At 42.0% G+C, this 12,140-nt stretch overlaps 1 protein-coding gene across 5 annotated transcripts in view; it reads right to left on the reverse strand.

Moving 5' to 3' along the window:
- Window positions 1-12,140, reverse strand: part of DAZAP1 (DAZ associated protein 1) — an 827,692-nt gene that overhangs the window by 624,530 nt on the left and 191,022 nt on the right. For all 5 annotated transcript variants that reach the window (XM_044053999.1, XM_044054003.1, XM_044054000.1 and 2 more), the window contains exon 3: window positions 6,777-6,825. In XM_044053999.1, the coding sequence (XP_043909934.1) occupies window positions 6,777-6,825 (49 nt within the window). The remainder of the gene's footprint in view (window positions 1-6,776; window positions 6,826-12,140) is intronic.

A 12,140-nucleotide genomic window follows, 5' to 3' on the forward strand; every position in this document is an offset into this window, starting at 1 on the left:
TGAGGTAATACACGCCTAGCATTGTGGGATAAGGGGAACCTAGAGCCGGTGGAACCAACTCTCGAGCTTTTAGAGTGGCCGAGTCGGAGCCAAGGTCGGCTCCGAACCCATCCAGCAAGAATGAAGGCGAGATAGACAACTTAACATGAACAGTTTTTCTTGTACACATTTGGAGTGCTGCAGATCTGGCTGGCTCAAATGGAGCCCGTCTGAGTTTTATTAGGACAAAGTTCAAGTCCAAAGGTGGTGGGATGGGTTTTCTTGGTGGCCTGATGTGCAAGAGTCATTTCAGGAACAATTTAACATCTAGCCGGGATAGTAGAGGGGGATCTAGGGATAAGTAGCCACAGACTGCAGATAGGTGGACTTTCACTGAGTATGAAAGACCAACCATGATAAGTTCACACACAAGTGAAAGGAATATCTATGTTTTATGAAACACCATTTGGAGAATCTTTTCCATTTTGAAATTTAAGATCTCCTTGTAATAGGTATGGCCTCCCTCAGGACTGGAAGCACGTCCTCAGAGAAGTGATGCCTGATGGGAATTAAAAGTTTATCACCCACAATGATAGGACATTTGTAGGCAAGGATGAATGAGTGTTCCTTTCTACTGTGCAAGTCCCACCTTGTGGGTGGGATTGGGGTGACTGCCCTTGGTGATAGATAGATAGAGGGAACCAATGCTGCCTTGGCCAGTAGGGAGTCACCAGCAAGATTTTTGGTTTGTTCTTCCCGATTTTCAGGAGAACTTTTTTTTAATGAGAGGGAAGGGGGGGAAATGCTTATAGAAACCATCCCTTCCTTGAAATGCTGAAGGCCACCACCCTCCAGGCTAGTGGGAAGAGGACCTTGATACAGTTTATTCAAATGTCTGTTGTGGGAGAAGCAAAAAAAATCTACTTGAGGCATGCCACACTGGTGGATAATGTCTAGAAAAACTTCTCTGTTCAACATCCACTCAATGTTGAGAGGATGATCTGTGGAGAACATCTGCTTGAGTGTCTTGGGATGGAATGTAGGCTCCCTGCAAGCATAAGTTGTTTCTGGAGGCGAGGTCCCAAATCTGTATTCCTATTCTGCATTGCAGATAGGACTTGGTCCCTCCTTATTTGCTGAGGACCACATGACTGTGGTACTGTCTGAAGATTTTAAGGGGACCTGGTTACAGGATTTGGAGAAAGGCTTTCAGGGCCGAAAGGACTGTTGTCATCTCCCCCACACTGACAGGTTTTTCCCAGAGGGTAGGGTGCCAGACCTCCTGCACCTTGAGACCCTTCTTGCTAGCCTCCCAATCCATGTCTGATGCATCTGTAGGCATGTACTGAGCGGGTGTGTGTGGGGAGGGGGGGGGGTGTGGAAGGCCTGGTTTAATTTGAACTGGTTGCATCTACCACCTAATTCTCTTTTCAAGCAGGGTAAGAATGGGATCTGAAATTCTAGAGGGTGGTTATGGTGGGACCACACATTCTTCAAATACCACGGCAGTTTTCTCATATGCATCCTGGGTAAAGGCAGCGTAAGAATGGTGGCTGCCACAAGGCATAGGAATCATCTTGCTGATAGTTGTACCTGGATCAGGTCCTGGAAGTGAGCAGTAAGGCAGCTAACTTTGTGCAGAGGGAGGAATGTCTGCATCAGGTCTGTTCTGATCCTGCATTCCTCCTAAGCTGTACTGAAGATATCTCTGAAGACAGTAATTTGTATATCTGGAACTGAGCTTTGATGGCTGGAATAAATGTGATTGACTTCCTATGAGATTCTGACTGCGTCTTTTTTGTCTTCGTCTTTGTGTGTTCAATTCGTTTTTTTGGGCAGAATCCATGTTTTCTGACCAAGGGTTGGCGTGGGCACTTCTGGGAGTTCTTTCCACAGCTGAGTAGTGTGGGTTTGGTTCCGTGTTTGCTGTTTGGAAACAGTAATCTACATCTAATAAAGCACACTCTCGGGTGCACCACACTTCAAAAGCTGTTACACTGCGGTACCACCGCATCACTGCTTCCAAAGGGGTATTACTAGTGGCATTTTTCCTCCCTGCTGGGAGGCTTATATCCCCCATCCCCTGAAGGCTACTTCAAGGATTTTGATCCTGCATCCCAGAAAAAAATGTGTATTGCTGTGGGATTACGGATGACATGGTGAGGTTCAGGGTGAACCCCAACCCTTGTAGCAGAAACATGGTGAACTGCAGATTTTTTTTAGGGTGCCCTCTTTCTGCAAGACTGAGGATGTCGTCTAGGTAGGTATAAATTTGAATGTCTTTGGTTCTGCAATAAGCTACTGCTGGGGCAGGCATTTTGTTAACACCCTGGGTGCAGTAGATACACCCAAAGGGCTGTAAATTGAAAGTGAGAACAGGGCCCAGTACAACGCAAGTACCCTCTGTGAGAGGGTTTTATGGGGATGTGGAGGTAAGGCCTTCTTGAGATCTAGCGTGGCTACAAATGCCTGGGCTGGCAATAGTGGAAGAAGGGTCTGGAGGGATAACATTCTGAAAGATGGAACTCTGAGGAAGAGGTTTAGAAAGGACATATCCAGAATTGGCATCCAAGGGCCATCCTTTTTTGGTACTAGAAAAAACCTTGAGCGAAAAACTTTTCCTTCTTGTCCTGGAGGGACGGGTTCTTTAGTTCAATGGTTCAGAAGATCTTTTAGGATGTGGGGAATAAGGTGTAGTTGATAGTTGGGTGGGAATGGAATGCCCCTTGCAGGGGGTCTTACTTTCCAAGAAAATATCCCTCCTACTTTTGCCAGAACCCAGAGGTCTGTGGTAATAGTTCTCCAAAGGGGTAGGCAGTGGAAAAGGCAGGCTTGACAGGGGAGGTGGGCAAGGCAGTCATGTGTTGTTGGAGCCATTTCCGTCATGAAAGGGCCATCTTTGGGAAAGTTGAGAGGAAGCTGGTCTGGAAGTGGTCTGTCTCCTTTCCTATGTCTGTAAGAGGAAGGAGTAGCACAGGAGAGTGGGTCCTCCTGACAAAAGCAGTCTTGGCTAGGTAATTCCTGTAGTGTTTAGGAATGGGGACACCAGAAGGTGTTTAATATCTTGAAGCTCCTTGTTTTTCTCCTGAAGGTTTTCAGGGAGTTCTGCAGATGGTTTCCCAAACAGGAGGCTGTGGTCACAAGGGGCATCAAATTTTGGACCAAGTCCTCCGGCAGGGGTTGAAGGCGAAGCCAAGAATACCTGCGTAGAACTGATGCTTAAGCAGCAGATCTTGCAGAAGCCTCGAGAAGCATGGAACAATTTTGATGCTACCTCTGTCTTGTTAGGGGAGTCAGGCAAGGAGGACAGGAGAGTAGAGGCTTGAGATACTAAGTCCAAGGCATATTTTATCATGAGATTGGTAGCGGACAGCTCTGAAAGCTAGGGTAGAGGAGGCATAAACCTTCTTGCCTATCCTGTCCATAGTCTTACTGTCCTTGTCAGTAGGTAAAAGGGATGAGGAGGGTATTAATCTTGACTGCTTGTCAGGGGATACAACAATCACTACCGAGCCTGCCAGGGGGGGGTTTCACCAGGAATGTCTACTCATCAGGCACCTTGTAGAAACGGTCAATTCACTTAGGGGCAAGTGGCTGTGAATCAGGATTTTTTGATGCTGAACAAAATGCATCAAGATATGCGGGTATAACTGGTGGGACGGCAGATGGAGAGGAAGATTCTACTTGCAGTAATTCAAAGCATCTGTTTTGAGTTTCAGTCATTTGGGAAGTATTCCATTTGAAATATTTTTTTCAATTTGATAATGATCTCCCCAAATGTGACGTCCTCTGGGGGACAGTCTCCTTCTATGGATTACTCATCAGCCGAATTGCATTCCAAAGGAGATGCAATTTGTGATGAGTTATTAACTGACTCATCGGATGATGAGGAGTAAACCACCTCCTCCTCCTCTTCTCCTACATGAGAAGTGGGAAGATGGATTAAAGTAGCAGAGGCCGAGGGCCTAAGGGCCATGAAGGCCTGTGTCAAGGATTGAGTGAGGATTGTCAGAGTTAATCCCTCAGTTGAGGGAGACAGATACTTATTTTTCTGTTCCCTTTTCACAGGAGTAGTCCTGGGAGAAGGCCTACTTTCACGAGCCTTTGTTGGAGCTGAGTCTTCGGCTTTTGGTATCCCAGTCGGGCGTCCAGCAAGACCTGGTTCCTCCTAGACATCAATAGAAACTGATGTCTGAGCCATCTCTGTGGATGAGCAGGCCACTACTTCAGAAGTGGCTTTCTTGAGGGGAGTCAAATAAGTAGATGGCTCTAATGAACGTCTCTCGACTCCTAAATCGGAAGCTGTCCGATGGTGGAGGAGAAGCAGTAGTAGGCCATAACAACTTGGCCTTTTTGTGTGGAGGCTCTGTCTGGGCGGCCGACTCTGGACTCATCCTAAGCGCCAATTTCTTTAGCCTCTGGTTTTGTAAGTAAAGATTAAGGGTGGCCAAATGGCTACTGAATGTCTTTGGGATGAAGAATCGGCAAATTGCACAAGAGGCATGGTCATGTTCTCAGCCTAGGCAAAAACAATACAGAGTCTTTATGCAGAATCTGACACCCGCATGGGCATTTACCCTTCTTAGCAGACATCGGCTAAAGGGGGGGGGGGGGGGGGGCAGCAAACCAAGCTCAAGCAATAGCAAAAAAAAAAAAAACGAAATCCCCATCTGGATTACTTAGCTTTAGACATCTCAATAGTACAGGAGTGATGCAATCAATCTGACGTTCGACTGCGGCTGAAAACTTCTGAGGTGTGTGCATGCAGACATAGCATTTAAGGTCCCTGGTTTATGGACCTAAGTGTGACATCCTACAGACCTTCAGCAACCAGGCTTAAGCTTTTGTATAGGGCTAGACATTTGGGTCGCCTGAGGCTGAGAATCCCAGACTAAGAATACTATAATATGGGAATAGGACAGATGCAGATTTTTACATATATATATATATATATATATATGTGTATATACACACACACAGATATATATATATATATATATATATATACATACACATATATATATATATATATATATATATATATATATATACACACACACACACACACACATATACATCTGCATCTATATATCTATACATATAGAAATGTATAAAAATTATATATATATATATATATATATATATATATATATATATATATATATATATATATATAGCGAGAGAAATCAGGGTTCAAAATCGAACTTTACAAGTATACTTTGTCATAAATTTTATATCACTTACACAGCTGCATCAATTCTAGAACACAGAAACCACCATTTAAGCAACCACAAGAACTGACAGTCAATAACATTTCAACATGCATCTTGAAAAATGACCTGCTTCAAAATAAGGAAAGTATAACACGCTTTTCTACTCTGACCTGAAAAAAATTACCACCACACATCTAAAAAATGATGCAATGTATAGCTAACAGGAAACATCAAAACTTCGTTTACACCCTGTCAAAGACCGTCCCTCTTCAGACTGTGGAACTGGCCTGTACCTGTGTGATAACTTATCACAAATACCTAAGGAAGAGAAATCTAGAAAGATATGGTTAATGGTAGTTAAACAATTCACATACAGAAAAGCACTTAACGTTACTATAAATTACTATGAAACACTTAAATATGCCAATAAAAATACAAAACTATGGTCTAAATTAAAACTTAAGACTTAACACCTTAACCATAACAAAATATAAAAATCTTAAAAATTACAAGATTACTTAAAGTGTAAATATTTCAGATGACAAACTTTTTTCCCCCTGCAGTTTTTAAGACTACATAATCAAGTTGTGTAGCCATTCGAGGGATGGGGACAATGTACAATAATTCTGAGTCATGGCCGGGGCTGAATTTACAATCGTTTCCTCAAGCAACTTGCATTGAAAAGATTAGATTCTTATTTTTTAAGGAAACAAGTTTACAGGTTAACTTTATGGAAAAAATTGTCATTTTTGTGCATTACACAGCAGACACTGGGTTAAACTACAGTACAGTGGTGGAAAAGGTGACGTACTTAAATAGGTACACATTTGATCATGCAGAAACAGAAAAGGGATTTAGGAGATGCTCATCCAACTGTGCAAATGGCAACCTGAATCTGGGAATAGGTTTGCATTGCTAGTAGAATTAAGCTGGATAGGACAGGTTGAAGCAGATAACTGCCAGGTGTCCTATGATGTGGGTTGTCATGAAAAACTCTTACCTATGCGACCTCTCATGCACACTGGGATACTTACGGTGGGCTATATAGGGGAGTAGCAGTGAAAAGTCCCTTATCTCCCCAGGCATTACTACAGTACCTCAAGGAGAAGCATTAAAAATGCAAAATATTGCCATAAAAATAAAACTAGATAAGAGAAACATTGAAAAGATAATAAAAAATGAAGAAATTTCAGCAGATTCTGAGGTTGACAGCAAATGACAAAGATGAGAAAGTCTGGGTAAAGAAAAGCACTAAAAATTCTCAGTTTTTGGGGGGACACGACTGCATAAGCAAACACTGAGACAATATTCACTCACGTGATTAAAATTAGCTACAGGAAAGTGAAAAATGAAATTTACATTCCAAAGATGATTCAAAACTTCAAAGCATACATATAGGAAAACAATGGGTGAGGGACTTCTAGTTTTTCAAACCATTTCACCTAATGAGATACCAGGAAACACCACCTATGAAATGCATATATACAAAAGGGAGAATTTTGAGCATTTCTGTTCTTTGGAATAGTTTGCCATCTGAATGCAAAGAATTTAACTGACTCAGACACAGAAAAAAAAGACAATTACCTCGAGGCCTCTGCTTCTCTGCATCATAGATCATAACTACTTCTGTGACCTGGAAGAAAGCAAGAAACATTAACTGCATAAAACACACTTACCCTTTCCAGAACTCCAAGACATACATATGCTGACATAAATTTAGTCTTCAGTTAATGGCAGACAGCTATTTCCATGTGTTTGTGGAGAGCAAAACAAAATAATTGGCAAACGCAAGCATCATACAGGCATTTTTTTTTTACAATCACTTAGGTAAAGAAACAATTATCTCACGAATTCTTAAAAGCAGATCTCATTCATTCTATTAAGGGTTTCAAAGAAAGAGGTGTATTTTTGGAGGTGGGGGGCTTAAGAAGGTTCAGGTGGTGTTGGTACAAAAATGCATAAATAAAGGAGATATTAGATCTTCATAAGCCAATTCATATGCCTCAGAGTCAGAGGTGTTAGAAACCTTCCCCTGTGGAAGGTTCTCCTATTATGTTGTCCAAGAGGCTGTTGAGAAATCGGCAAGACTGTCTAGATTTCAACTCCACAAAATCTTGGTCAACCTGAAGAGATCCTCAGAGGAAGTCTGGGAAGTTAACAGGAAACAAGCCCTGTCCAGTCCACACTAACAGACGCTGGTGGCTGTGCATTTAGGCTTGAACTACTTAGCTTGGTACCGGAGAACATCAGGAAGACATGTGGTTACTGGCAAACACCAGATAATCTAATCAACTGTGCCACCCTCACCATACAAACAGCATGGGGATTCCACCCTTCCCTTTACTATCCAAGATTCAGATGATGTTATATCCCAAGGTACACTGAAAGGTCTCAAACCATAACAGCAACAGGGTGAATTCAGCCCACAAGAATATCCCATTATTTGAAATTGTAGCAGCCTCTAAAAAGAGAGTTGCCAATGGCTATGGCAGCAACAGACACTAGGTAAGTGGGCTGCACAGGTGCTTCACTGACAATGGTGCTGTTCATAGACTGCCATCAGCCTTCCAATATGCTTCTTCTTCTTCCAGGAGATTCTCTGAACACTTTTTGTTTAGTTAGAATAATGGATTTACTCAGTCAGAAATGTCCTAGAGAAGGCATGCACACCCTTTTGTGCTATGAACTCTGAAGAGTTTCAGCCCTGGCTTGATTGTCCTAGGTTAAAAGTTTTTAGCCGAAGGTAGTCAGGTGTCCTTGGTCCATGGCACAACATGCTCAAAACTTAAGCAGAATAGAGTTGCAGTGAAATTATCTATGGCACTAGTTTACCCACATCAATAAAATTAACTCTCTCCTACAGAATCAGATACCTAGCTAGCGTGTCATAGCCTACAACAGCCAGTTTTCCAAAATGCAGTACTTAGTCCATTCCAAAAGCTAAATGAACTGCCAGAACACCACTACAACAGTGGCACATAATGTGACAAAGAAACTAAGATGGCACTGATCAATGCCCCTCAAACTACAAAGCACATGGGTGGGAAGGATGAAGTGTCAAGCCTGCAGTTGAAAGGTACAGAGCTCTGAAATTCAGGCCAGCTGCTGGGTCATCTGCAAGAAGTACTAAGAATCATTAATCAATAATAATTATGAATATCTGTGGCTAAGTGAACAGTCAAGATTTCACCAATAATCTCTGAAGCCGGTTCCTCAATCTGCTTCAAGATCTTCCCATGGCAGTCATGGGGGTCTGGCAGTAGAAATCAAAATCGCTCAAAACAAAGAATACAGTAATAGGACCTACAGCAAACAGACACAAAGTGGCCAGAGAGACCACTGCCACATCTGACATGAGCATCTTGTTGCAGGTAGCTAGAAGCCTGCTGGACACAATTTTTTCAAGATTTTACAGCTCTGGGGGGTGGGGCATACTAAGATTCTGGCTCTAAAGAAGCTGATGCAAAACCATCTTTGAAGGCCTCAAACACAGCAGGTACAAAAAGTACAGCAATGGGTTTTGGCGAGTCCAGAACTATGCCTATGTAGCTTTCCTTTTCAGAACTTGATCACCTTATATTTCTCATCTGAACTGCTTCTCATGAAATGAGTTTCCTAAATGAAGCATCTTGGAGAGATGAACTTGAGAATATGGTCTTCCGCATCATCTAATGAATGTCTAAGAGGAGAGAAAATCTGTGAGGTGCATCCTAATGCTACCGCCTATCAGGACTCTTCTCAGGAGAGTCCTTGCTTTCTTTTGATAGGCTGGGCACCACGAATGAATAGCTAACTAGCAGCCAACAACAAGTCATGGCACAGTGAGACTAGTACACACTCAGATAAGAAATTTTCCAGGCCCAGGCCTTGTTAAACAAGCAAAGATTCCAGGCACTTTAAGTAGAGAGGTCTGTGTACAGTGTTCAAATAAATGCAATAACAGGAAAAAGGTACAGCATGGGGAAGCTAAGTCTGTGGCTAGCAACTTAAGGAAAAGGCAAAAATTCCCTTTTGATAAAAAGGAGGAGCTAGGATACACCTCCAAGATGTCTTCTTCTACTGGACAAGACTGATTAGGAAGATCTACTGGACAAGACTGATTAGGAAGACAGTCTGCTCAGGTTCACCTACCAGAGATGCTTCACTGAGGGAGACTCCATTTCATGACCAAAGGACAAATCTCAAGAGCAAAAGGAGATGGAGAAAATGTACCACTGACTACCACAATCTTTACAGGAATACCCGTTTCAGTTGCTTTCATTAAAACTATATTTGCTATCCTGACACATGGAACTAAGTCTATAAGGATGCGTTAAGAGCTTGACACCCTGTCTGCCGCTAGCAGTGACAGAAACTGTCAGGCAAGACATAAGCAACTTATCTGGTTACAGCATCCTTGATCAGACTTGACAAGAAGGGAGAAGGATTCTGCTCTTTGGCAGAGTCCTTTCTGAACATCTTGCCTTCACAGACTGCTACATGGTGATACTCTTGGGTTCCTATCACACAGTTTAACTTTTTACAAGTTCGAACATCATATGGTCATGACCATAAGTTCAAATTTGTAAAGGTTAGAGCGTTTCAATGGAAATCTCCATAAGCGGAGGTTTCCATTTTGTTCAATGGGGTGCAATCTATTTCAGTAGTGGGGGTGCAGGGGGGCTTGCACCCCTGCTTAAAACAATCTATTTTGTTTTCCATTTTTTTTTTTTTTTTTTTTTTTGGGGTTTTTATCCACAGTCCAAGTTTTTTAATTTCGAACATAATGGTTCAAACAGTACGTGTTCGAAGTTGCAATACTTAGACTATGTGATATAGGCCCGATGCTCTTTTGTAACTATTTGTAAACTTGAACACAGCAGTAGAGAAAGGCTGATTCAACTCTGAATGCAATGCCTGCACTATGGCCTAGCTTTTTATGTGCCAGCAAAGCACCAAGAAAAGCTTTCCTACTTCAACAATGTATTTTTCCACGTTTAACCGGCTCAGATCTAGAAGCTTACTACAAAGTATGACTTTCCTACGCAGAAAAGGCATATAAGGCAAGTATTTGAATGACATCAGAGACACCACTGAAAAAAAAAGCTTTACAGGCCTGCATGAGGCATGCTCCAGGAAACAGGTTTCCCTACAATATAGGCCACCAGCAAAATTATTTAATATAAAACAAGCAATGAAAACTATTTCCCCAATGGAATACTTTTTTTCTGGGGGGAAAACAAATTGTGGATCTGGGGGTACCACACTGATGACCACTGAATGTCACAAGAAGATACAGTAGATGCCTGAAACAAAATTGAACTGAACATGGTGCTTTGACTACCCCTTTTATTCTGTATGCATCTGCTTCTGCACTGGAGAGTAGCCGGCTTATGCTGGTTATGCTTATACACATTAGACACCCACTTGTGGCTAATTTCCCAAATGTACTGAATACTACTACAACAACCAGCCACACAGAGAAAGTATAGTTGTGCAAGTTGCACTTTCCTATAATAGATACTCAAATTCTTTACTACTAAAAGTAATCTATGGGCTGTACCTTGAAAAGGATTCCGCAACAAGTCAGCTTCCAAAAGTTTTCATCCCTTCCCACACGGTTTAGACTTTTTTTTTTTGCAAGGAGCTACATTAGCCAAGACTGAAAGTATTAATGACAATTATCCCCTATTAAAAATGAGGAGCTTAGCCTGAACTTAAAGAAATAGTTGAAAATCTAGCTTTCTAACCCGCGAGTGGGTTAGTAGGTGGACACAGCTACTGTAGCAGTGAAGAATTCAAACATATGTTATGGGCAAGTGCAACCTGCACAAGTGTATCAGGTTCATCATTCTCACTGCTACAGTAGCCTATGGGTAGACTGCCTTAGATTATTCAACCTTGAAGGAGGAAGGAGGAAGGAAAAGGGTCCAGTGGTCAACACTAGCAACTCTGGACCTGGAAAAGGAGCCCGATTTTTTTGTGCTTCATAAAAGGTATTAATATAGGACCAAGTTGCTGTCTAACTTGGAGTCCACCCCTTTCCAATATACCATCACAGAAGCCAAGGCCCATATGAAATGTGCCTTAACATTGATTGGAATGGAACTGATTTGCCAAAGTGGGAGTAATAAAACATCAGAAGACAACTACCTGGACATAAACCATTTATATAGGGGTTGACCTTTCTCAATACTAAATAGGAAACAAATAACTAGTTAGCTTTCCTAGAGGACTTTGTCAGGATACTACCAGAGTTGCCTATGCACATCACGAGGATGTAGGACATTTTCTCCCTTACTTTTAAGATATGGATAGAAAACAGGAAGACTGATGGTCTGATTCAGCATGAAATCTGAACCAATCCTGGGCATGAAAGAAGAGTTTATACACAGAATGCCGCCACCTTTGTGAAATACCAGATGGGGTTCTCCCACAAAAAGAGCTTGCAACTATTTTTTCTTGCACGTGTCAGAGCACAAAAGCAGGAGATTTCCAAGTGAGGAACTTTATGACAGCTAGACAGGCAAGTTCAAAGGGTGACAATTTCCTGAGAACAGAATTGAGATCCCAAGAAGGAACCATGTTACAAGGTCATCTCAGGTGTTCAAAAACTGTTTCATTATAAACCAAGAAGAAAGAGATGGATCCATGGGCAGACATGCTGAAATGGCCACAACATGAACCTTTATAGAGGAGTAATAGGCCAGAGGATAGTAACTCACCAATTTGCCACCAGTGGTACAAACTCCTGATGGGTCTCTGGTTAGTGGCTAGGCACAGACTAGCAAATTTTTTCTACTTGTCAATACAATTTCTTATTCGCAGATTCTGCACATCTGTATGAAAAAAGTGCTTAAAAGGTATCAAAAAATTGTAATGTCCAGGGAGTCAGCTGAAGTTCTGTGATGCTGGGATGTATCAAGCTTCACTTGTTTTGTGTGAGTAGAGCCAGTCTGTGAGGAAGCT

Source organism: Protopterus annectens, chromosome 13.part0 (assembly GCF_019279795.1).
Source record: "Protopterus annectens isolate FY-2018-M chromosome 13.part0, PAN1.0, whole genome shotgun sequence".
NCBI lineage: Eukaryota > Metazoa > Chordata > Ceratodontiformes > Protopteridae > Protopterus > Protopterus annectens.